Source organism: Motacilla alba, chromosome 1 (assembly GCF_015832195.1).
Source record: "Motacilla alba alba isolate MOTALB_02 chromosome 1, Motacilla_alba_V1.0_pri, whole genome shotgun sequence".
Taxonomy (NCBI): domain Eukaryota; kingdom Metazoa; phylum Chordata; class Aves; order Passeriformes; family Motacillidae; genus Motacilla; species Motacilla alba.
Window position 1 is genome coordinate 38,173,303 of NC_052016.1, and position 27,679 is coordinate 38,200,981.

The 27,679-nt window shown below is 42.8% G+C and overlaps 1 protein-coding gene across 3 annotated transcripts; it reads right to left on the minus strand.

Annotated features, from left to right (window-relative positions):
* Positions 1–248: 248 nt before the first annotated feature.
* Positions 249–27,679, minus strand: FOXJ2 (forkhead box J2). 3 transcript variants are annotated; one of them, XM_038139925.1, is made up of 12 exons: positions 26,967–27,679; positions 26,168–26,292; positions 11,287–11,639; positions 10,703–10,777; positions 8,711–8,779; positions 8,225–8,365; positions 7,613–7,811; positions 5,428–5,748; positions 4,923–5,024; positions 4,274–4,474; positions 3,458–3,556; positions 249–2,881 (listed from the first exon to the last, which is right to left on the minus strand). In XM_038139925.1, exons 3-12 carry the CDS (start codon positions 11,617–11,619, stop codon positions 2,793–2,795), a joined length of 1,629 nt encoding a protein of 542 aa, XP_037995853.1. In that variant the 5' UTR covers positions 11,620–11,639; positions 26,168–26,292; positions 26,967–27,679; the 3' UTR covers positions 249–2,792. The 3 variants fall into 3 exon arrangements, with proteins under 3 accessions (XP_037995853.1, XP_037995862.1, XP_037995844.1); XM_038139934.1 differs by having other exon boundaries at positions 7,613–7,808; positions 26,168–27,679; XM_038139916.1 differs by having other exon boundaries at positions 26,168–27,679.

The following is a 27,679-nucleotide window of genomic DNA, read 5'->3' on the forward strand; positions in this document are numbered from 1 at the left end:
AGCATTGGTAGAGTTTTCACTCTGCCTTTCTGGTGAGCATGAACTGAAAGACTCTCAGATCTCATTGCCCTGAGAACAGCCAGCTGGGAGAACCTTCAGCTTTTAAAATCCTAAAAAGTCTCCATCTCAAGAACATCCAGGTGTGGGCTGTCTATTTAGCCATGTCCAAACCCAAATTCTAAGGTGAGAACCAAGCCATCCTGACAGGCGCCGCTGAAAGAAAAAAATCAATACTGGCACCAAAACAGTTAAACCATAAACATTCACTTTTTCTTTTTATTAAGAAAGCATGCACAAAAATAAACTCGTGAGACCACGCCCCTCTCTCCCTGACCACTGACACGAAGCATTGGGGGCCTCATCGGGCTGGAGGGGCCGGTATGACCCCTCTGTGGGCCAGGCTGGCCCCCCTGCCCTGCCTGCAGGCCGGTGCCAGCGCACCTGCAGAGCTCCACACCCACCCATCGATGTCTTACCACGCACTAACAACACACATTGATTTCAGGGGCAGAGGAACGAGGCTAATTTGCACACTGACCGGCATGTATTTACATATGCAAATGAGGCACAACTTAATACGCAAATGAGGCAAATATGCAAATGAGGAGCACTTGGATACGCAGAAGGAGCCATCTTGGTTTGTTTTTCTTCCGGTGGTGTTTTCAGACTTCCACAGGGCCGGCTCTCAGTAACGTCCACTGCAAAACACTAACTGGCACCTGCCATAAGTAGTCTCTCGTTGTCTCCGGTGCCACTTTCCACAGAAACCTATCACACATGCTTCCAAAGCTGTATCATTCCCATCCTGAGGCAGCAGAGATAACAGCTGACTCCATGTTGAAGCTGTCTGGGATTTCTCACTTCTCTTGGAAATGCTCAATGACGAACTCCCCCCCAAACACACACTTAAAACAAAACAAAAAAATCCAACAAAAAAAAATCCAAAAAAAGGGAAAAAAAAAGAAAAGAAAAGTGCTGTTCCCCCTTTCCAATGCAATGAGACTCTGTCCGCTTCCCTGACAACAATCCAATTTCCAATTGGTTTATCCCTACAGCAAATTTAAAAAGCAGTGCTAGTTCCCCACCTTCCTGCCGTCAGAATAAAGGTTATTACTTTACTCCAGTGCTCCAGGTCTGTCAAGCAGCCATGATAGTCTATTTCCACATTTGTTCCCTTCACTGGTAAATAGGGAATAAGGGCTGGGGAGAGGCTTTACAAAATATTAAGAAACAAGAGGTTTGACAGAATGGAGCTATACGAGAAAAGAAGGGGAACACAGGACACAACTTTGGGGAGGAAGCATCTAAATCCTCACTCCCATTCCTGCACCTTTCCCACCTTCCTGATTTGCACGTGCTGACAAAGCTCATCCTTCAGGATTTACACTAGGTTACATCATCTCCCCAGCTGAACTGCAAGGGGTCTGAGACACCCTCTCCCTTTCATACTACACTCTTTGGTTGATCGGTTCAAAACCCTGCCCTGCTTCACCCTCTCTCCCCTAATGCCCCTCTTACAAAAACTACTTGCAAGGGCTCTCGGTCCCTGACCAGAGGGCTCAGCCCTTGACCAGCAGTCCCCCAGTTCAGCCCCACTCTGCCCACCATGAGCCCATTCACCAAGTGGCAACCGCTGACGGAGGATGTGCACCTACACAACCAGACTCCTGTTGCTGGCACTCTCAACCACAGGCAAGGACAGCCTCCAAAGAAATATGAGGGGTGGAGGATCAAATAACAATTGGACAAATACTGATGTATTTGTGATTTGTACTGATGACAAATACTGATGAGAGAAAACTTCCAAATTTGCATATAAAAGGGAGAGCCTCACTACATATTTTGAAAAAGGGCTTGAAGGAGTGTGGGGTGAAATGAAAAGCTCTGGGGAACAGAATTTGCTGAATCACATGTGACTCCCCTGACTGCTTCTTTTACCTGATGGGTATGTAGGCTTCACCTAGAGACTGCAAAAGGCAGTGTAGGAAATGGGTCAGGATTCCCTCAAAATCTCTCAGTCGTCACAGATGGCACCACATTCTGAAACCCAACTTCTCTGCTGAAATACCGTATCTGCTACATTCTCCTTTCTCCAAACTCAGGTCTGCCCTCCCAGCTCAGATCAGATCTCCCTACCTCAGGGATTATCCTCTCTTTGTACTTGGGAACACCACTTACTTTCTTGCTGTTCCTGCTGGTGCAACAAAGTTCACAGAGCTAAGATCACCCCTCCAGTGTCCCTTCAGCCCCCCGACCTTTACAACATTTACGAAACAACATAACTACAGGCTCCCAGGGTCCACTAGGCTCTCTCACTCCAGTAGCCAATACGACAGATTCACCGGCCACCTTGAAGGGAAAGAGGGATTGTTAAACGCAAAATAACGGAGGCAGAGAAAGATGCACTCGAGGATTCAGCCTTCCAAGGTCTTTTCATGGCACCAAGGACCCATCTTCCCGCCCTCCACAGGGCACTGCGCAACACGAAAGAGCCGATCCAATGCGTCTGAGGCCACCGGAGGAGGGGGAGGGCTGTGCTCAATTATTGGTAATAATAATAATAATAACAATAATAATAATAAACAAAAGAAGAAAAGAAGATAAAACAGGACGCAAGGAAGGATTATCTTCGGCAGCATCTTGCGGTGGCTTCTCTGGCGGAGATAGAGAATATATATCTATATACAGGCAAGGCAGGGAGACTGGGGAGGGTGGTGCTGACACCATTGACCCCATGTCCCCCTCCCCTCCCACGTCCTTCATAAAGGACGGGCTATCAAGTCTGTAACTCGCTAGGTGATTAAGTCCCAGTCGAAATCATCGGGGATTTCCTCATTGGCGCCTGGAGGAGGCCCTGGAGGCCGAGGAACCAAATGATGAGCTGAGCCAAAAACAAGAAAAAAGAAGAAAAAGGAAAGAGGAGAGTTAGATTCTAAAACTACATGCTTTTTCACAGTGGGTCCTTGGGCAAAAGAAATCAAAAGTGATTTGGGCCTTCTCCTTTCCAACAATCTAACAAGCAAGAACACTACTGGCATTAATCTCTGTCAGCATCTACCAGTGTCTGGGAATGTTCTCCTGTAAAATTCTCCACAGCAGCTTCTACAGAAGTTAAGTTTCAGCCTCCTTTACTTACCTCATAGCTGACTGCTGATAGAGCACAAATGACTTCATCAACAGAAGCTTCTCATGTACAGCTGTCTTCAAACAACTAACTGAGGGTGAGGCTAAGCTACAAGACTATTGATGTGAAGTGAAAGAAATCAGGCCTTTGAAATCCTAAACCTTCCCAGAGCTATAACAGAGCCCTAAATGGAGGGTCTCTTGCAGTCCATGCTCCCTCTCTACCCACAGTGCTCCATTTGATTACTAAGTGCTTTGGCAGAAATGCACAAAGGGGTTGGGAACCAGTTCTTTAATGTTCACTGGTGTAATATGCCTTAACATCACCCCTTACCTGGGCGATTATATCCTGGAGAGTCCTGGGTAGAAATCTGGTACATAGGAGATGGCCCGGAGAAGAGATGGGGAGGCTGGGGCTGACCATAGGAGTTCACTGTGAAAGGAAATGAATTAAGAAAACAAAAAAAACAACTGTTAATATCCAGGTCAGAAGTCTTGGCCCTGAATGGGTGGCAGCTCAGCCACAGAGCAACTCACTCAGACCCACAGGATACTGAGGAGATGTTCAGCTGTTGAGTCCTAACTCCAAGCAATAGCTTGGTCAGGGATCTTGTTCTTGAAACCAGCAGGAGTTTCTCTATTATTGTAAGAGAAGAAAATTTTCATCCAGAAACACCACCAGCTGGCTCAATATCATCCACTTCATTCAGTACTAGATTACACACACCATTACAGTTCTATCACAACCACCATACCCCTCCTTTGTACAGTATTTCTCCAACAAGGGAGCAAGAGCTTTCTCCTGTACTGTTCCTGCCATCTGGAATAGCAAACTCTCTACCTTGCCATTCCTCTCTGTTGGTCACCTAAAAAATACCTCTTCTCCTCTTCCAGGTTTGCCTATTAAATATATTCCTGCCTGGAGGTTGCATGTCAATAGTATGCATCACATAACAGCAGTCTCTCCAGACCACAGGTACAGGACATCCCAGTTCTTCAAAGCCAGAGAAGGCTGAGTTACTATCAACAGCACTGACAGACTAGCTCTGAGTTGCTCAGTGCTGCATTGCCCAGTAAGGCTGCAAGTAATTCAGGATACTCACAGAATTGGGCCTTCATTTGCAAGTCATTTTAGTCTCCTCCTAATTACCTTGGTTCATGGATTGCTCCTGTTTGCCACTGTTCAGGGCACAAGAATCAGAGATTCGAGGGGGCTGCTGTGGGCCAACCAGATGAGGGAGCTGACCAGTCTGGGTAAGGAAGTGATTAAGGGAGTCGCAGAGGTTGGCAATATGGTGTTGATCCAGCGTCCAGTTCTTCCGCTCAGCCTGGCGCAAACTCTCCATGAGCTCTGCAGGGGACAGAGGACAGTGTCAAAGACAGTAGTCACACTGTGATCTTCCCTGCAAAGAATTTCTGTCTTCTGTCCCTAAATCCTACCTCCTCCTCACAAACCAAACTTTATCATTTCAAATCTGTCACCAAACTCCTGAAGAGCTCCACATCTAAGATACTGTCACACTGCCTCAGGGAGGGCAAGGAAGAGTTGGAAGGAAGAAGCTCAGTTAACTTTCTGACATACTTTTATGACTTGATTCTCCCTGCCCCAAATCCTGCAGTGTTCATTCAAGTGCTTCAGGATCTTTAACAGAACCCATTAAGTAGGACACCTCTTTTAAAAAATGAGCTGAATCACTGAGAAATCCAGGCACTTGCCATAGTTACATTGAAAAATAGATCCAGCACTTGCATGTTCTAGACTACAGCCCTAGTCATTGATTCACTAGGCCAACACTGACCTGAGAATTGGGAGTGCTCAATGCTAGACCAGTTCAGCCGGTTTACCATCTTGAAGCTTTCCTTCAGGGAATCAATGTTGGAGCACCAATCAGGGGGAAACGCTGGAATGAAACAGGGACAAGATTAACACAATACACATCACCCTTCCTCTCCACCCGTTAATATAAAAAGATTGGCCCCTCTTCACCAAAGAGCGTGATGCTACAGCAGCTAGAAATCCTTTCTCCCTTGGAAAACCAGGGGCGGTATCTCCTTTTTCACTAAGGAAATTCACCTGACTTTATGCTGCATCCCTTAACAGAATCCCAAACCCAGGGTGATATAGCCTCCATTCTCCAGGTAAGAAAGCGATTTCCTTCTCAGATTTCAACCGTATCTGACTTTCCCCCATTTTCTACACACAAGTAGGCACTACTTAGGGAAAGCTCACTTGTGGGATTTCTGCCTGGGGGCTCCTCACTGCTCCCTTTCCCCCATCCATGCTTTCCATCACCCCTGACTCACCAAAGCCAGCGTTGTTAATTGAAGCCTGTGACTGCTGCTGCTGCTGGTGTGGCTGCTGCTGTGGGTGGGAGTGTGGGTGATGTTGTTGATGCTGGTGGTAACCTCCATGCTGCATCGGGGGCGGGTGCATGGACATCACTGGTGGAGGGCCATAACCTTCACCACCCTGCTGCTTTCCTCCTTGGGATGGGCAACCCTCTGGGGTTGGAGTGTGGAGTGGGGGAGCAGCACCCACTGAGGAGGGGCCTTGCTGCTGCTGCTGCTGGTACATGTAGTAATTGTGGTTGGAGGGCTGCATGTCACCAAGGAGTGAAGAGAAACCTGCCGAGTAAATGAAAGAGGAAGGAGCTTTAAGAGAGCCTGGATCAGACCTCTGCTCACATTATCCAGCTCTAATTTCACACTGCTCATCCCGCTATTTATGAAGCTTTAGGAGTGCCCTCTACAGGCCGCCAGCAACCATCACCTGTGCAGTTATGCCCTCGCTGTGCTCCAGACACAAAACAAAACGCTCTACAACCAAGACCCAGAAGGATTTTAGTACAATGTTAGGCACTTAAGTTCCTCCCTGGATTTTTTCCTAGACTTGCCAAAGTAACCCAACCTCTCCTGAAATGTCAAGCACATGTTGTTTTCCTATAAATTACCATTAAGCATACTTAAACAGTAGAGCATTTAGTAAACTGATAACTTAATGCATCTGACTTGCTTGTTTCCAAAGACTCCCTTCAGTTCCCTTCTTATAAGCAGCTTGGTCAGGAATCTTCAAATTTTTTATCACATTGATCATAAGAGGTCATAAAAGACTCTGCTTTTGTACAAAGAGCACACGACACACACCAGGGCTTCTTTATTACTTTCATTCCTCCTGACTCACTGGGTGTGTCATTTCTATCCTCCTGTATTTCAGGCAACCCCTACACGTGAGAGCATCAGGTATTTTCTATCCTTCCCCAACACCAGGAGCTCTGCATATCTCTTATATCTGCTTCCCCTGTTCATTCTCCCCATACAATGGGGAACCTCTGTGGAAAACCACAGTCGGGGGCACTGCATGCCATTAACCTGAGCTACTCACTTCTTCCTTTGAGTATCCTTACTGGACCATCTGCTAGCAAGCCTCACATTTTCACTAGATTCAACATCAACCCTTCAAGTATCCTACTACTGTCCTAGGGCAAAAGGATGAATACTGCCTTCCTGACTCAAAAGTTGCCAACAAAATTTTTTCAAAATCTGCAAGTTTTCCTACCGTGCCATGCAGCCTCCAACTTGGAGGGAAAAAAAAACAACAGAGCTGTTAAGTTTGTAAAATCAGAGGAACACACCAAGTCAACGTTCTTCTCTACATTTTTCTAGCTTGCTCATACTACAACACCTCACACAACAGGCTCCTACTAGGAGTGCCAGCATGATGAAAGCAGTGAAAGTATATGCATTTTTATTTACTGAAGCTTCAAGTTCAGGAGGCCTCTTCTGGAGTGGCAAACTTTGCCTGCACTGTGGGATGGCTGACAGCACAGGCAAAAAGCTCATGTAACAACATATTCCTTTTTCACCAGATTAATATTTAGAAGAGTGTTTAAAGGCAGAAAGAGCTTTAAGTTTTTCTGAAATATTTTCCATGGACATCTCATCCCTGAAGTGATTCTGCCCTCTTCTGGCTGCTTATTCACTCACAGAAATGCAAGATATGAATGGAGTTGGAGGCCCTCTCTTCTCTCTTCTAAATCCACAAAGCTCAATTCTCCAAGGCCTTGTACAATCCTACTTTTAACAGATCTGAGCAATGATGATTTTCCACTCTCCTTCTGAGAAACTCCAGATGCAACAACCCCCTCCCTCTTACAGTTTCTATCCTGACAGACTGTGAATGTTTTTCTGACATGCTTTTCTTCAGGACTTCATTTTTCCCAGCTTCTGCCATTTTAGTATTTGCATTTGTATCAACACAAAGCATTTTTAAATCATTGTGCTTTTTTATTCCGGGAGAACTAGGGGGAGCAATGCATAAAAGGACGTGCAGATTTCTTATCAGCTCCTGGCAGAAGTAATTACAGCATGCCACAGAAGGAAAGTCTGTTTGCACAGGCTCCTAAACGAGGAAAGATCTGAGAGATGCCAAATGGACAAGACTGTGTAGGCAGATACCTGCCCACCCCACATGACGCATGTAGTTACTCACCGTGCTGAGAGGAAGATGATTTCTCCAGCATGGATTTGTAAAGATTTCGGAAGGACCAGCTAAGATCCTGGAAGTTGATCTCGGAGTAGGAGAACTTGAAGTCATGGTTGGCACTGTACAGCGGAGGTGGCACATCGGCCCCTTCACGGCCCTGCCCCCCTGCTACAGTAGAGGCAACATCCACAGGCCCTGCACCCTGCTAAGGAAGGGAGGAATAAGGCCTTTAGTCTTATTAGGATTTGCAGCTTGAGACAGAGATCACACTAAATACACATAGAACATGGACTGATATCCAGTATCACTTAGCTCATCTTCCAAAAAATCTTCCCAAACGCTATTTTTCTTAAGGAACACCAACCAAAGCACAATGGCTCCAGCCTTTTCTTCAGCTAATACCATTATGCCTTTATCCTTATCCCCATCCAACCCTTTGCTAAAATTCACTTCCTCCTTATTTTCTATCTCTGCAATTTCAGCTCCTTCCCTTCTTTTTATTTTTGCCTCCATATCACAATTTTCACAATTCCCTCTCCTCACCACTTCGCTTTTCCATTCATGCACTCCTCCCACTCTCCTTTTCCTCCCACTTCTATCCTTTTCCCTACGGCTCACCTGACTGTAGTTAGCAATGGGGGTGGTGCTCTGGATTGACATCTGAGGGGTGGCCTCAGGTGGCAAAGAGGCTTCTGTGCTGACTGGAACAGCCCCTCGGGGGCTTTTACTTGCCTCTTGCTCTGGGGAGTCTTGTGGTATCTGTGGATGGGGAAGAAAGAGAAAAGGAAAGGAGCAGAAATCAAAAACAGATGGAGAAGTGAAACTGCAGATGGGAAGCCAGCTCCCCCGCTGTAGAAGTTCATGGCTTAAAAAAGAGGAGGACTGGGCCTTAGTCACTGAAAAGTCAGGATAAAAGACTTCAGAAAAGATTAACTTTGCTACTGAATAGCAGCAACAACAGGCAATCAACAGGACATACACATTAGTTTGTTCAGTCCTGGCCTTTGCCCATCTTTACACCCTGACCCCAAAACATTATCATGGTCTGGTGCTGGAAGGGAATTCCCAGCCCACTTCATGCTGTGTGGAAAGAAAAACACTCACGTCATCATCTGGAGGATGCCGCCTCTTGCGAGATATATCTGGACATGTATCTATTGTCCAATACGAGCCCTGGAAAGAAGACCCATTGGTGAATGAATGATGAAATTGCAGAGCTTCCTGAAGTAGCGGGCTGCTGACTCAAGAAATGCAGCACCAACTAAACATTAGGACCACAAGGACCACCCTCTAGAACCTCACACAACCGAGACTCGGGTGTTGCCAAGAGATTCCTTTCTTGCACTGGGTTGCATTGAACTATGAGGAACAATGCTAAGGGTGGAAGGCAGAATCCTCTACTTTCCACCACTCTTGAGACAGGACACAAAAGGATGGTTTGATCCAAGCTAAGTGAACTCTTTTGGGCCTGCACACTCCTTTCAGTGGCTTCCTCACGATTTGAATTTATGTTTAACTCATGAGAACCAACTCAACGCTGGAATTTGGGAGAGACAGCCAGAAGAACTGCTCTTTTTTCATCATTGTGAGACTCCAAGCATCCACAGAGGTCCCATGATGGCTAAGAAATAAACCATGGTTAAGAACTAAAACAAATTATGTACAGAGAGGTCTGTTTAGCTTGGACAAGAGAAAGCTAAGGGGATCAAACCTGTTTTCAACTGTGTAAGCATATTATAATAGACAGAATCAAATTATTCTCAAAAATGTACAGCACAAGAAGAGGCAACAAATACAAGTTACAGCAAGGGAAAGTACAGTCAGATATAAACAAAACTTTCTTCACAATTATGGTGGTGCAGCACTAGAACAAGTGCCCAGTTTTGCTATCTCCATCTCTGGAGATATTAAAAATTTGACAGATATAAGCAGCTTAACGTGATTGTTCCTGTCTGGGACAGGATGGGGTACATGTCAACCCCTAGACCTCCCTTTCAATATAAAACAGTGTATAATTATGAGTGTTGTCTTCTGACTTAGTATAAAAAGAACTCTAAAGTGGATTTAGCTTGTTTTAACCTCCCATCAAGATCTGAATAATGTGAATAAGCAACAAGCACAGGTTTTCATTATAAACCCAGCCCAAAATGCCAATGAACACCTGCAAACATATACCCTTAAGTCAGTTAGGATTTCCTGGAATAAGCTACATAATTAATGGTATTTTGGAGCTGTGATCCTCAAAGATCTACTATTTCCATTTAGAGATGCCAAATGAGCACCACACAGTCCTTTAAATATAACCTGAAATAAAGGCCTGAGCAAATGGTCCTTTCTTGTAACTTTAGGATGAGGGGGAGGAGACAATCTTTGTGTCTAAATAGACAGATTCTTGCCCCTCCCATCTCCTCCTGCTTGTTCGGTTGTGGGTTTTTTCAGACAATAATATCTGCATACCAAGATGCCAAGTCTTGGTTTTGCTAGCAATTCCCCTTTACAATCTATGTGTACTATCAGAGCTTTACCAGTCCTTAGTTAGCCAACATATGCCTAAATTCTTGAGTTTTACTCATAAATAATTTCTGCAGATTTAAACTATGTGATAATGACATATTATTTCAACACTAAATACTTTGCAATCTATATAGGTAGCAATTCTGCTCTCATTTTCATGGATCTTGCCTCCATGAAATCTATGATGTCACATCATTAGTCCTACTGGTCACCAGCAGCCACTATGCTCTCTTATAACAGAACAAGTTGCACTATACCCGCATTTTACACACAAAAATAAAGAAGAAAAAGAAACAAAATTAATAAAGTACATTCAATCACACTTTTGACTTCTACCAGTATCTTTAAAGTCAACTGAAGATCACAGATAAGAAAAATAAATACTAAAACCCTTAAAGTTACTTTACAGGTCCCCTTTAAGTAAATGCTTCTGTAGCCAAAGGACTGCAGTAAATCTTACTACTGCTTCCATTTTTGCCTACACTTTAGGTTTCAAATTCCAACCATGAGTTAGAAAGGGCAACCCCAGCTTATTTCCCTGCAGTTTTAAATTGCTTGCCCAGGAGCATGCAGATTTCTTACCTTCCCAGGATCATCTCTTGGTCGAGGCACCTTTCGAAAACATTTATTCAGGGAGAGGTTATGACGAATAGAGTTCTGATGAGAGAGTAAGAGATACAGGTAAGTGCTACAACAAAAACATACAGTCTTCTGAGTATGCACTAGAGCAGAGAAAATAGGACGGTACATAAAAGCCAAAGCTCACTACATATTGCTGGAATGGGGCAGAACAGAAGCTGTGGAAAGGGCTGGATTAGGATGGTTAATATGGGGCTGAACCACCTCTACACCTATAGAAGGTGCAATGAAAATAGCATTAGTGTGATGGAGAGGATGGTAGTGATGTGTGTTTTGTGAGGGATTTTTTTTTTGTTTTCCTTGGTTGCTGGTGGTGGGTTTTGTGTGCACTCCTTCTTAGGGGACCACCACATACATTCAACAAAATTCTCAGAGAAAATGGAACTGCTGGCTCTGCATTTTCTCCAGTTGGACAACTTAGTTTTACATCAGTCTTATTTTAATTACTGAAGCTATCCTGCATTGAGTTAAGAAAGTAAGCCTTATAATTAGGCAAGAAAGGGTACTTCAGTGATGCAAGCCCTCACCTTCCAACCAATACCAGCATTTTTGTAGTAGGGAAAGTTGTCGCATATCCAACGGTAGATCTCACTAAGCGTCATCTTCTTGGCAGGTGATGAGTTGATGGCATATGTGATCAAAGTGGCATAGCTGTAACGTGGCTTCCCATCTTGGTGCACCGCTGCCTCATCCTTACTCAGTGTGGCATTGGGATCTGTTGGTGAGCCTGGGGGACATTTTCGGGCAGACCCTGGAGGTCCTGCTTGTGAGGAACCCCCTAATTTTTCAATAGTAGCCCTTAAAGTAAGCTGTGGGAGCCAGTCTATGGAAGTGAGGCTGCTTTCCAGGTCAGAGGCCATGGTGCTGGAAGCAAGAATATCTGTGAGGAGAAAGGAGAGGAAAGGAAAACCTTGAGACACAAAAAAGGTGAAGCCTAAGAACAGAAACATCCATTTGCATTCTTCTTCGGCTATCACAAATACCTGTATACGGATCATCCTACTGTATGTATCTTACTCACAGCTAGCCAGAACCATTCCAAAAGGCCTATGACTGTGCCTCAGGGAGGACCATCCATACTGAGAGCAGCTGGGACAGTGCTTTTCAACACTGATGCTAACATTGCTAGGGCAGGCTAACCCAGGGCACTGCTCCCAGGTAAAAAGCCAAGATCTGTTTAAGGGAAGTGGAGCCCTTTCAGCAGGTATATCACATTCACTCTTTACTACATAATCCATATAACCTTGGTACTCTTCACCAAGATGATGTGTAATCCAGTAGGTTTATGGTGTTAGGTAAGAGGAAAATCATAGCTAAAAGGGAATACTCATTCATGCCATACACAAACCACAATTTAATTAGATCATCTGCTAAGTCAGGACTATCTTAATTTGAGGGGAAATTGATTTCTCTCTGAGGCCTAGCCTCTCTTTTTGCATTAGGTGACATTATAATGAATCCTATTCCTTAGAGCTAGGATTACATATCTCATTTTAAAACACCAAGATCATGCATAATACTATATATAGATAATTACATCTACCATGTCAAGTTGGAACAGACTATATTAAGCTCATAATAGTTAAAGCTTTGCCTGCCATAACCAGTTTTTCCTAAAAAAATATATATATATATAAGTATATATATATTTAAACCCTGCTTAATTCACGCTATAGCAGGCAAGTATTTTCTCCAATTCTGAGACACAGAAAAAACTTATTTATCTGAAATCACACAAGTTTGCTGCAGGAAGAGACTCAGAATCTTTTGTCTCATAAATGTTATATACTTCCCCTCAGAAAAATAAAACATACCTGGTTAGCAGTTGTATACAGGGATTTCTACATAGCAATTATTTTAAAAGAAGAAACATTTTGCAGCATGAACTTGTATGAACTTGCACACTTAGCACACAAAGTTTTCTGTGGTCTGTTGCAGTAGACAAGGCAGCAGAAAGTTCATCATTCCTACTCACAACTGGCTGCATTACTATACTGGGAGCAATCCCTTGAAGTCTGGACTGAGGCAGCTAAGTTTCCAAGGCCACAACTTGCACTGCTCTTTGCATAAAGAGAAGAATCACGTCTTGAAGGCATGCAAATTCTACACCTTTCATTTCTGAAATTAGTCTTTCCAGAAGATTAAATGGTACTTTCTTTGAGCATGCTGGAGCATAGACAAGGCAAACACACAAACACACTTATGCATGTATAGCAAATTAAACAGTTGCATACATGTAAGAGAGAAGAGACTGACATGAACACACTCTGCTTAGGAAAGATTCGTCAGCAGACACCTCCCACTGAGTGCATCACTCAGATGAGTGGATCAGATGAGACAGGGAGACACCCATCTGCATGAATACCAATTAGATACTCGTTCTAAAAATAGGCATTTGACAATAACACAGTGTGGATGCACAGATCCAGAGACAGATGCACCCAGCATTTTGACACTGAAGCTACCCATTCTTCCCCCACACCCATATGCATTATACCTTTCACTTCTGCACGCCAGTGCTCTCACAGCACCAAAGCAATGAAGTCCATACTCCAACGCATTCATATGCGCTAAACCTTTCATTTCCATGCATGTGCTCACCACACCTCTTAGAGCTCAAACACCTACACAATACCCCAACAAAATCCATCCCTCAGCCCCCACAGGCACTGGCTTCACAGCCCTGGCCTCAGGAAACACGTCCTAATTGCACAGCTAACATCATCACTCACACTCTTAGGCACCCAGACTGAGAAGTGCAATTGCAGCACCACAGCGTCTATGGCGAGTGGAAACATTTTTATGTCTGGGGAGGAAAAGAAAAGCCCATCAGCTACCAACTTACCTGCCACACTCTCACTTAGGACAGGCATTACTACCTGCTGCACAGCTAATTGATCCAAGCTGCAAAAGGCTTTCCATTATCCAGCCCCCTCAAATTGTGCTTTATTGAAAAACTCGTCTTGACTGATTTAATCTAGTATCAGACATTTGAAATTTACACAAATTTTAAAAAAAATACAGCAAGACTATTCTTTTGTGAATAGTACAAGGGAAAAGCAACAATATATTTTTATCCAGTAGGGATGGACAGACGAATCAAAACACAGCTACATTTACACGATAACGTCACAGGTAAAGCCCTCATTAAAAGTAGTACCCCACTTGGAAGAAAACAAACATGAACTAAATGTTAAGTTGAATGCTTCATTTTTTAAGTGTGTCTCAAATTTTAATTTCTATCGTGCAAGCAGAAAAAAATTACTGCTTTTTGTTAAGCCATTATGAAATATCAGTTGCACTAACAATACAACTTCAAAGTAAAATAAACACAAATTTATCTGTTCCTCCCCCTCCCCCCTTTTTGTTTTTTTAAGACAAGCAGAGAAATCAAGAAAATTAGGTTATAAAAGCCTATGGCAGATTAAGATACCAATCTGAAACACCAGAAATTCAAGAAACAGAAGAAAGCACTGTTGTTTTCACAGAGCTTCATGTTTGCCCAGGTTATGTCAGTAGAGCATCTGGGATGATTGGCTATGCAGTAAAATGTAAGGCTGATATGCAACATCCCCATCATCAAATACACAAGCTTTTGTGCATTTGTATAAAATACACTTGTCAGGGAGATAAGCAAAATTAGAATTGGGTCAGATTACACCCACACTAAGAAATTTAATATTGTCATTCCTTGGCTTATAAAAATCTTTGACAAGAAAACAAAATCCAAAAATCTTTAAAAAAAACCCAGAAAAAACCAAAACAACCAAACCAAACCCTGTGTCTATATATGCACTTGTCACCCAGTACTGAAACAACCACTTTCCAGTAAAACACAGCAGCTTTTTAAGAACATACGCATTAGACAGTAATTTAGGACAGAAAGCAAAGAGTCAGACCAAACAGCAATCACATGGGAAATTTCAAAGCAGTGGAATAAGACCTTTTTTCCCAAGTTTGCACTTGATCATGTTACTGGATTTGCTGGCAATATGGGATCTGTAATAATTGGGCATAGTCAAACACTAGGTAAGGTGGCAATTCCAGAACACTTTCAGGGCAACAGTAATTCAGTGTAATTGGCTACTAAATTATTTAAAAGAATACTTGCTATGCAGTAAATATTGCTGTTAATTTATGTTGCATTTCTCATTCACCTGACCCAAGTATTTGGTGCATCAGCTTGACACTACTAAATGGCATGATAAAACAAGACTGCAGCCAAACCAGAGCAGCTGATAATTCTTCCAACTTTCCTTTCCCAGCTTATTGCCTGGCAAATCTTTTGAACTCTTCTCTTAGGATCTCAAACAAAGAAAAAACCAGTAATAACTAATAAACACATGGAACTGAAATCAAGGGTGCTTTAAAAATCCTACCACATTAGCAAGTCGGAATTCATTTTCAAGAAGTAAAAAGAAAGTCAGAGAGCAGAATTCATAAACTCATAAACTTTACAAGGTAAACTCTATCTGTTTATGTATTTGGCTGAATTTAAAAAGCAAGGCTAGGTTAGCCAAGGTCATAACCACCATCAACAGCTGGAAGGTGACCGCAGAGTCTTCGTTTCTCAAACACTAAACAGTTACAGTACAATCCCAAGTCAGACAGGTCAGAGAGATGCAAAAAGTTCAGCCAAGCATTGATCCTGAACTACAGTTAAACAGACAAGAATCTGTCCAATTCATAAGCAAAATGTATTAAAGAAAATTCCTGCGCTGAATACCTTTTAATAACCACTAATTCACTTCAGACTAGACCTACAGCTTTCTGGGCAAACTGCTGCCTTACTTTGAATCTTAGCAAATAGAAGCTCCTGCTGCAAATGCAAGCCAGGCTCCTGTCGATGGGACAGTAAGGGCCATCCCTTAGCAGTGCTGAAGAAATCTGTACTTTGCAAATGCTCGCTCTAAGCCAGCCAGATGTTATCCAGGATCACTGCTACTTGCCTGTCAGGACAGAAAAACACATGAAATGTGGGGAACAACACACTAAGGGTCCCACTGAACACAGAGTTAATAAACATTTATAGCCTGAAGCATTCTCTAAGGCTGGATCCAAAGGCTGGGCAGGCAAAATCTATTAGGACTGAAGTAGGGAGCCATACAATGAATGGCACGATGCTGTGCACTGCCTACCAGAAGATGCCTATTCTAGAATAAACCTCTACACTTACATTTTTCTGTGTTTACTTTCACTGTTGCTGTATTTGCAAGTATCCTGATCCAACAAAACACTATGACAAAAAGATTTAAAGGAGACTCAAGTTTCTCAACATGAACTTTGAGAGAAAAAACACAGAACAGACTACCAAACAATGACAGACATTGCTGCAGAACACCTATGAATAGGTGACCACTTGTATTTCAGAGCCTGAAACACAGATACAGTGATCTACCTAACAATATCCATTTAATATACTCAGAGATACCCCTGGTCTCTAAGGCATTTAGCAGATAAAAAAACTGTCCAAAAAGGACTATTTGACTACAACCTTTCTGAAATAACGTCACATTGTGAAGAGTAAAACATGCATGAAGAAATGAAAAGCCTCTACTTTGGTGAAAAAAAACGCAGTTCTGATGTACTTGTGAATTACACACTCAAAAAACCCTGTGTCCTCATCCAATACAAAAAGGGGAAAATAATAAATTTAGCTGAGTCTAGAAGGAAGAGAAATTTGCCATTTTAAGATATGTGCTTTCCCTCATAAAGAAGGTGGTGTGAACTAAGACGGTAGGAATAAAACACTTAAAAATCTGATCTTTCTAAGCAAACCTTCTCACAGAAATACTTGTTTCATGTAAGAAATAAGAAAAGAGGAAACTGATACTGCCCAGACTGAAATTACTATCCATCATTTTGATAACTACTTGTGAGAAGTCTTCAGGAAATGTTTGTATTTTGGAATCAAATGAAGGAAGAGAGGCTGGTGAGTATTGTTCATAAAACTAAACTTAATGAGGAAGAAATGATAGGTGTCATGTTAGTGACAAAAGAAAGGCATTGCAGTTTGACAGCACCCTTCTGTCTGCAGCGCCATATGAAAGGAGGAAAACCCATCCCTGGGGGCAAGGAGGTAAGAGAAATTCTCATACCCTAGAACCATGCTTCCCTTTTTGGGGAGCAGTAGAACAAGCCAAAAAATGTTTTCCCTATTAACTACAGGCTTGCAGATGTGGTAACAGGAGGCACATGGTTCTCACTAGTCATGAGCCACAAAGGGAAAAGGGATCCAACCAAAGGAAGCCACTGCCACCTAAGAGCACACGGCGTGCTATTGCCTATGAGTGTGAGCTGTCACAGCGTGCACCTGTCCACACGTCAGGTTCTGACTCCACAGCCCTGCTCAGAACTACTGCATGTGTAAGACAGCACAGCTCTGAATGCTCAGCGCTATTTCATGGGACACAGGCAGTACTGTGATTATGGTATCCTGAATGGAAAATTTGCTCCAAGTCACACAAAACACTGAGATGGTACTGAAAATTACCAGTTTGAGGAAGATGAAAACTTTTAAGCCATGTATAGCTTAATATAAATTGCTGGACTAATTGTTTTGTTATAATTAAACTGTTATACACATATGATTTTCCTTTAATGAATAGAAATCTCAACAAAGTAAGGTTCATATTAAGTCTCAAAGAAAAATAAAAAGAAAAAAAAATTGTTTTCACTGTCATTACAGATTAGATAAATATCATGATAGCACATTTATCATAGGACTTTTCAATTCCCTCCATTTTGTGAAAGGTGCACAAGCAGGCTATAAATTAGTATTTTGAATTTAGTAAATGAACAGCACTGACTGTGCAGGCATTTTTGGTACTAATGAAGCATGAAGTCTTGTGAGAACTATAAAGTCACCCAAACCCTCATGCTGGAAGTGCATCAGGATTCAATTCCAAAGGCAATTATTTCCTAGCTTTGTTTGAAACTGACAAATGGTATAGTTTACAAAACCTGACCTGCTTATTTAAACTTATCAACAGATGGCATTATAGCCAAAGCCTAAAATATGCTCATGTGAAGAGAAGCAGTATCTTTATGGGCATAACAGGCTAGGATTGAGCATAGCTAGGGTCTTGCCAGATTTTAATAAGACCAACTAATCAAATGTTTATGTTGTATGCTATATAAACATACAGGGAAAAAACGCATTGATAAATACTACATAAACATTGCAGACACTCCTAAGACAGTCTGAAAATATCTGTTCAAAGTTAGGACCAGTTTGTTTATTTATGATGATGTGCAAGGTAAAGTGGGGAATGCGTAACACCTGTCAAAAGAAACAGTAAATGATACTGAGAATACTGGTATACATAAAATACTTTTGAGCTGGAAATTATTTCCTTTGTAATAAGACTACTAGAAAAGATTTATTCTAATAATAAGCCAAATGTCCCATGACAACCCTCCCAATAACAGATTTGAAGTAAAAAGTAAACCAAGCACTTTGAAGAAGTGCAATGAAAATACATCACCACAGCAGAAGTGTCTCTGCAGCATCCCTCCGCCCTCGGTACCTCTATGCAATATTTCACCCTTGGAAGTAGCAGCTGTAATTCCAAGCATATGCCAAGGCAGGAGAGAAATCTTTGACATTTGCTTTAAGAATATTAACGGAACAATTACTCTTACACTGAGAAAGGTATAGGGAACTGGTTTCGGAATAAGTCAAATTTATGAGCACATAACTGAAATGAAATTTTCCCTCGGAAACTGGGAAGTCTGTGGTAGAGAAACAGTAGGTAAGAGCAGGTATTTCCCCCAGCCCTTTGAGAACCCCCAAGCTGAAGGATTTCAATTTTACCTGCCTATCAGAATCACATCCAGTAATAAACCTGCACCAGAAGATACGTAAACACCGATTTAATATCCAGATTGTTTCTGAAATTGGAGACAACATCAGAAGTAGATCAGCATGAAGACTATCTTGCTCAGAAGATCTGCACAGCATTGCAAAACATATACAGAGACACAGGTTAAAAGAATGTAACATGCTTATAAATGAAAACTGCATTCTTATTCACACTAAAAAATGGGTCTTGGTGAAAAATTACTGTTAGCCTTGCATTTTAATGACAGCAATAGTGAAAACTTCTGTGGTAGAGAAAGGAACATCAGCCACGTACAGGGAAAATGAAAATCTGACTGCAAGTGGTCAGAACTTGATCACCAAAGGCTGAACCACTGAAAACAGAAGAGTCAATATGAACTCTGCAATAGTTGCTGAAACAAACCACAACCCACTTGTGGAAATGGGTATCAAGCAGTAGCAAGAACTCTGTACTGAATTCATAGGAAAAAAGGAAATCAGTATCAAGTGCAGATTAGTTGAATACCACGTGCCCAAAATGTACATAGAGCACATGCTCCCAGGGTTGAGATTACCAAAGCACTGCAGAGAAGCCTGTTAAAGAGGAGTCTGAGAGCAAAGTACAGCTGAAATTGAAGTTGGAGAATGATCAGAAGAATCAAATAATACTGTGTGAGCTCATAAATTTAAGTCTCAACCACTGTTTTAACATAATTCCTTTTTACTATTCTGTTAGCTGTTTTTCTCAAACTGACAGAATTCTCTTCCAGTAGACAAAACACCTGACAATCCCTGCCTGGCTCACAACTTGAAAAGATTTGTACCACTCTTGAAGTTCAAGAGGATTCACAACCACACTACCACAGAACACACACCAATTAATGGTTTCTTTTTGCTTAAAACACTAGTACTGCTGCTTGGCATCCTACTCACAAAATGCTCCATTTTGTGTATCATCCTGAAACTAAATCTTCTGTTCATCTCCTTACAGACACTGAAAGAAGTCACTTTCTTCCACACGCATGCTTGCCACAGTTGTCACCTTGCAGCTGCAAGTAAATATTATTCTTCCCTAACCTTGAACATTCCAGTCTTCAAGATGTTGTGTCTTTGCTTATAACAATCTTTATTTCTTTTGCAATTATGCTTCTTCACAAAAGGAGCCAAGGACAGTGAGGTACATACAGTAAGATGACTACATCTGAGTATCAGTTAGACCTTTGAATAATTTTCAAAAATGCAAATAATGGCTATTTGCATACTTGAAAACAGCTAATTGCAAATATGCAATTAACAGTGGGACCCAATGATCTTAGAGGCCTTTTCCAACCTTAGTGATTCTAGGGTTCTATGAAATAATTACTTTGCAGTATGTCTGGCCTCTATTGGCTGGCAATATTCCTGTGTGTATCAAGGTATGAGTCAGCTGAGGAAGAATGCAAAGAGATGCTCATGCAAAAAATGGAAAAGCACAGTGTCATGCTTGTGTTGCTGGCAGAGCAAAGGACAATGCAGTAAGGGACACTGACAGATAGGGGAGAAACAGAAATGTGAAGGCCCCTTAGAGGGAGCACAACAAGCTGGAACCTTATGTGGTGGATGATAGCCAAAGCACAGGCTTGTCAAGGAGGAGATGGCAATGTGTTGAGAAAACATGCCAGGAGGGGAGCTTCAGCAATTGCATTGCTAACAAGACGAGAAGGTAACACGGTTGTCAGAGGCCAGCAAGAACAGCTCGCAGTAACAGAGATGGGAAATGAAGGAGGAAGCATAAGGGTTACCCGAAGAGACTCAAAGAAGCACCAAAAGATTCAGGCCATGAACAGGAAGATGAGTCCTACACTGTATGTTCAGAGCAAGAACATGTTATAGGCCCAACTGTGGAAGCTTGCAGCAGAGGAAAGCAGGAAACAAAGGCAAATCTCAAAGGAACTTTCTCAAGTTCCATATTGGCCTCAGGGGTCTTAAACTTGCAGCAATTAATTTAAAAATATGTTAAGGTAGTATGCAAAGCTGCATCATTTAATATCCCTGGCATGAAGGAGGTAAAGAAATGCAAAGAAAGGATACTAGAAGTGGGTCATTGTGTCTAAGTTATGAAAAAAAAAATATTGGAGGGAAGTAAACAGCTCAGTGCAGAGGCTACTGAATGAATGACTAGAATAGTTAGGAGGGAAACCAGGAAAATACTGTCACAAAAGTCAAGGGAGGACAAGATTTCAAGACTGGGCATGATCAAGTGTCAAAAACAGCAGGGAAGCCAAGAAGGATGAAGACGGAATAGAGACCCTGAGACTTGGCCAAGAAAAGGTCATTAGAGATCTCAGGAGAAGCTTCAAGGGAGTGAGAATATCTATACTGAAGTCAACTTATAAAACAGTTCTAGACTGCACACAAGAATCTTTCAGTTTTGGAGTGACTGGTCCTTCAATGAAACAAAAACGCATTAGGGCTTTTACTAGTTCCTAAAGCAAAAAAAAAAAGAGCATATAGAGGTTTTAAGTTCAATATCACATTGTAATTAAGGCAATCAGCAGCAAGAGCAGGCAGCCATTATGAAGTGGTTTTCATCCTTATACTCTGGAACCCTTATAAAGGATCAATAACCTGTTCCAGGATAAATGGGAAGCCATGCATAGAGAAGCATGCAGCCCAAGGTCAGCCAGCAAAGGAACAGAAGAACTTTGCAGAGAACACTGCTCTCCCAAAACCCAGACCAGTTCTCTACATTCAAACCTTGTCTGCTTTGTTCAGGTAGACATAAAAATAATTTCATATATAACTATTTTAGCAGCTTATTTTTCTCTGCAAGTTCCTGATGGGGAGGGAGAATTTGTCTTGGTTTTACTTAACAACGGGTTTTTTTAGGGGAAACTGAGAATTCAGGAACTTTGCTCCTTTAATTTGTGACCACAAAGTGTTCAGATTCTTTCCCAATTATTCAGATTTGAACTTTTAACAGTAATTACATATTTCTGCTATAATCAGCCACAGTCTTTATAGAGCAGTGAGCATAAACAAAATTTGAATTGCTAATGGTAAAAAACAAAAAAGCAAATAGTTTTTTCCTCGAGGTATAAAAGCTCTCACTCATCATCTCACCCTGTCCCTCATTACTCAGTCTCTCTTATACATAAAAAAGGCCAAAAAAAGAACACACATTCCCTTAGTTCTTGATTTCACATCAAATAATCTGACCCGCTCAGAAAGATGAGGAATGAGGTACTGGGCCTTGCACAAAATGCTCAGCCCAGTTCTGAAAACCAAGATCCTCAAGTGCTAGAGGGAACCAGAGAATGTAATGGAAGGGGTGGGGTTTTGTTCTAACTAACTAAAATATAGCTATTCCTGAGGAAGGAGAGGGGCCAGAAGAGAAGGGAGGGTGGGAGAATAAAATTGAGTTGGACTATGGAGACCAAGTGCCACTCCCCAGGCAAGCAGAACTGGTTATTTTCAGTGATTAAAAAAAGAAGTTTCTTGAGATAACCTCCGACAAAAATCCTACATGTCCACAGGCATATAATCTAACAAAAGCCAACCAGGGACAAGTCAAAATGCAGGTGTAGAAGTAAGACCAGAGCCTGTGAGATGCAGTAAAGACTCCTGCCAGTGAAGAATCCTAGTGAGAAGATAAAGGATGCTTGCTTGATGAAGAGAAAAACAGCACTTAGGCTTCTAGGACCACTGGACAGAATGCCAAAGGGACCACAAGAGAAAAGAGATGCAAAGGGCAGGAACAACTGAGAGGAGGAGTGGGTGTAGGAGGAAATGCGAGTCAAGAGGTAGGCAGGCTGGAAACATGCTGGGCCTTAAAGGTGCAGGAGAGGGACGTGAATGCCACATGATGCTATGGAGCCCAGGTATTCAGGAAAGGTCAGGGACTACCAAAATCTCTGCTGTCTACCTTTAAATCTGTGCTGCCTACCTAAGGAAGTATCAGGTTCATAATAGGAAGCCTGGGCAGGTCAAAGACAGATGGATAAAACAACAATCTAGTCCAAATCTTGGCAAAGCATCACAGGATTTAGCATTAAATTGGTCTTAAAGTTGGCTGCGAGATCTCCGAATTTTGAAACATTCACAGTATTTTGCATTTGCACCTCAAACTTAAGATGAAAATTTGCAATTAATTAATTGTGAAAACATACTGCTACATGCTTGCTCTCTCTCAGTAATACACATACACAGACGGCCTTTAAAAAGTGAAAAACGTGAGTTCAAGGCAGAAATATATTATAGATTTTGATGTTCATCATATATCCCTTAGAAGGAAGAAGGAAACAAAACCAGCAAATCAGATAGCAAGAAGCAATACTGCCTCCTACAAAGACAATAAGCATTTGGAGGCTGAACACATCAATTGGATATTCTTGCTAAAATAATGTGTGCAGTGGCCAATAATACAGCAAATTAAAGGCTTTTCTTTAGGCTTCAGAGTTAACACAACTGGAGAGTTCAAACATGTTAGCTGTCACATTAAGCTGCCCATCAATCTAGGGTCTACTCATGTTCTCTAAGACGCCTCCTGGACCAAAAAGAGTATCATTCAAAGTTTCAGTTCTGAAGCATCACCCAGAAACAGATTCTGCAAATGGAGTACTACAAAAACATAGAAGGTTCTGCATGAAAATCACTGGTTACTCTTCCACCCAAGGTTGGGAGAAGCAAATGGAAAAATGAGTCCAGAAGCATTTTTCATCTTTTGGTTGCTCATGACTGAGATCCAATTCCTGTCCGACAGCTGTGTAAAATGAGATAATCAGCTCAGTCCTGCTCTTGAGGGACAGCTGTCCATATCACAGTTGCCATTAACCACTCCTCCTTTCTGACATTTGAAGGAAAGGGCCAAAGATCCAAACTGGGATGCAGACGGAATCTCCCACTACATGAAGGTCAGCTGAAGTTTAGGGAAAGAGGTAGTAACCTGTAACCTGTACCTCTGTGAAAAGAATAAACTTCTTCAGAGACACCAACATTCAGCTGTATTTTTAGAGAGGAAAAAAAGCGCAGTAAAAAACCCCAAACCAGAAGGACTACAGTAGTCACAACCCTCTCTTGGACTGAAAACTTAGATCCCAACTCCTCAAACTGCTTCATTCTTTTATTCCAACTTTTTGGACTCCTTATTCTATCCTCGAAACTTGCCTACAAAACCACATTTCAAGATAAAATCCAAGAAGTTATAGAACACAGACTTAAACAGTATTATAACCTCATGATCTTTCAGTAACATAATCCTTTTCCCATAACTCTTTAGACCGTCTCATTTCATTTTGCTGAAGGGCTTGACCTGAGAAATGCCACACTGTCAGTTCTCAGAGGGGAGCTGAGTGCCCATAGGACAGGATCAGACTGCTTCAACTTAAAAAGCCAACTTTTGGAAGCATGAATATCCAAATCTAAATTTACAAACCCACATACGCACAACTAAGTGTCTTTTTCCTCAAATGTAGAAGACTTCATTGCTTCTGTTGAAGCCAACTCTACGTTCCTAGGCATCTACAAGAATTAGGCTATTTACGTAGGTACATTAATGTGGTTTTTAAAGTCTAATTTTAGGTGGTCAGGTTTAACATTCTTAATGTAAACTCTTATAGATGTAACACTTGCATTTAAACATCTCCATAAAGTACCCTGCACTTTCATGAAGATAAATAATACTCTCCCTTTTTCTTGCATAGATACTTTTGTATAAAATAAATGGTGCAGAGCAGCTGCAGTATTCCATCTCAGAGGAAGCTGCATTTTCACCTGTGATAAACATTTGATGTGAATACCATGATCACTTTGAAGAGCTGTGCTCATGAAAAATTATTCCCTAAAATTTATGAGTATGTCCCAGCTTTTCTATAGCTGTGTTTTAGATTATGAGATCTTTCGAGCAGAGATTGTCTTAATCTGGTGTCCAAGTCAGTACTGAATGCCTTGTCAGCAATTAACAAATAAATAACAATTAGTCTATAGCACACCACTTCCAGTCTTTTATGTCTGTAATGAACATTTAAAGCTCAGGCAGCAAATACAGAATCTTTATCATTAATGGAAGGAAAAAAATGTTTCATATGCAGAAAGGTAATTGTTGTGCAAGAGCAGAATTTTGTTAAGGCTGGTGTATATATTCTGTAAAGTGCCCTGGCATCCATCAGAGGCAAAAGCACTTGAAAAATGTCAAGTCATGACTGTGAGGAAGGGGGCAGCGTGAGGTAAATTAACCTCACGAGCATGAAAAGTCAGTTTATCCCCTTGAATGTACAAAGGCCAAAATGCCTCAGTTATCTCTTCCCTTGTGCTAGATAACACAGCTCTACTCAAAACAGGCTGATTGCATAACTATAGGGCAACAGGTAGGAGGGCATCTAACAGTACCCCCAGAACATATGTATGCTTGGTGGTTCAGCCTTCCCTTAGAAAGAGTCACCTTCTGAAGCTATGGATAACTGACAAAATTTTCTGCCAAAATGGGGAATCACTTTGGCATCTTTTGTCTGGTCTTGCAAGCACATTACACCAAGGAGTTCCTTCTTCAGGGACTCCCTGTTTAACCATTGCTCTCCAAAAGGGCTCCCTGCCCTGGCCCTTTTATCTTGGCTTTCCTCACTGCTATCTCACTAAAAACAGTAATACCTCATGTGAGATATCCAAGATTCTTCTGCTACTGGAATTTGCATTGGCTTTATTTGAGACGATGTCTCCCTCAGACTTGATTTCTCAGGAAATCACTACGCTGGTGTCAGAATACTCATCTGTGGCTGGGAATTAACTGCCTCATTTACAAAAAGCAGCAGCTTGGTTCATGCAGCACCAGCACTAGGATTCACATTCCTAGCCCCTGAATGCAGCAAAAAACACAGACCAAGACTGGGGGCAACCAAACGGCTTCTTTTGGCTTTCAGAGCAGGTTCCACCAGCACTGTCACAGCTTTCATTCCCAGGCCCCTGAGCACCACAGGACCCACTCTCAAGGGCACTCTTTCCAGAATTCATCCCACAGTCCCTTAGGTACATTAGGAAACGCATCTCAGGGTATTTGCATGAGGATCTGTAGGTTCAGACCCCAAGCACAGTGAGGTCTGCACCGCACAATGATTTTATTCCCACAGTTACAAGCATAGTAGGACCCACATGGAGAACTGACACTCCACCCCATGGGTGCATCCTTGGACCCTGGCACTACAAATCACTGCTCCTGTCTCCTCAAAGCTTTTTTTGGCAACTATTATCATTCTCAATGACCCCCTAAATGACAGAAATTAATTCACACCAGTGATGATTTGAATAAACCAGGGAAAGAAAGTAAAAGGAAAGGGCAGAGAGGCTTCTTACAATTATATCAGCCTAAGGTCTCCCATAAGCTAAACAGTGAGGAAAAGAATCAGGTCAATTCCATTTAGCTCCATAAGGCAGGTAAATGAATGAGACTGAGAAAGACACACAGAAAAAGAAGGTGGGGAGAGGTCCAGAAACAGAAAGAGCTAAAAGATTAAAAGCATGCAAATACAGTGAGAGAAGAAAAGACATGGAAAACAAGGACAGAAGGTGAGAGAAGACAGCTAGGAATAGAGGGGTGATATAACGTAGTCACTCACTCTGTCTGGAAGATTTTCTGGAGGGAGGTGGATTATCTTCAGTGCTGGTTGTTGGGGTGCTGCCCTTCACACTCCTTCTCTGAGACCCATACTCAGACCGTTGCTGTCAGCTATTCCAAGGGCTTCTTCAAAAAATATTTCGAGGGCGAAAGGATTGTGGATGAAATCAGGATCTTGAGTATTAAAATAATCTGCTAGGGGATTGTCAGTCCCCTAGAACTGCTGGTTTTATCCCAGGATGGAGATCCTCTCTCCCTTTTGGCAGCTAACTACTAAAGGGGTGTTCCCCAGGAAACAGCCTTTTCAGTGATGGTCGGATTATTTCAGAAATCAATTTCCCCAATCTGCCTACCTAGAAATCTCTTTTCTCCAGGTACACCTTGCCCATAAGGGGAAAAAAATCTTTTTCTCTAAAACAATTCTTGCTATCTCTGTTGGTATTATCAGTGAAATCTGCCTTTTCCTCTCCCTGTAACTAGGAGGTGTGTCTTTTCTCCTTGCACTGGGGATTTGAAGAAAACCCTCTTGGGATTAGGGGACAAGGGATCTTCCTTGGGATGAAGGAGGATGAGATCAGTATTGGAAATTACCTTTATCTCCAGTTAACAACAACTGGAAAAGGAAAGACTAGCTAAATCTCTCTCTCCTTTCTCTCCCTTGTTTTGCTCTATCACCTGCCGAGCAGATGTAAATAATTAAAATTACTAGGTAAGTATCTGGAGCTCCTACTTATTTCTGTCTTGGGAACTGCCTCTCCTGGGCATACAGAATTTCCTCTGTAAAAAACACCCACTACTACCTGGTCGGGGAAAGGGCTGTCTGTTCTGCTTGAGAGAAGACTTTCCTCAGCAGCAGGAGCGAGTCGGCAGTAAAGCTTAATCTCACAATCCTCAGGAACTGGGGTCTGAGGACACCTCTCCCCGTAACAAGTATCGAGGGAGCTCCAGAAGGCTCTGTTCCACAGCGAGAAGGAGCAGACCCGCTTCTAGATAGTTACTAGGGCTGGCTACCGGGGGCCTCCGCACACCCTTGGCTCGTTAGTGGGTTAGGGGGCAAGTGTTAAGCTCCCTCACCAGCTGCGGGGAAGGGGCCTGGCGGGGGGGGCCCGGGGTGTCCCCACACCGGGCGCGGGGCTACCTAACGGGGCTGCGGACGGGGCGGGGGGCGGCGGGCAGGGTCTCTCCCCCACCCCGGCAGGCTACGGGGGTGTCCCCCCACCCCGGCCGCTGTCCCTGGCTTCCCCCCAGGCCCCAGCTCCTCCTGCCCGGGCTCGGCTACCACGGGAGGCCGCGGCGGCTCACGGGCCTGCGCGGGGCTGCGCGGCGCCTCCGCCGCCTTCCGCCGGGCCGCGGCTTCGTCGCCGGGGGGCTCCCCGGGCTCCGGTGCGGGGGGCCCGGCCCGGGCGGCGCTGACTCTCTCCAGGCCCCGCCGCTCCCGCGGCTGCTGCTCCGGGCTGCGGCTCCACTGCAGGCCCCGGCTCCTCCCCGGTCGCCGCTCCGCCTCCCCCGGCTC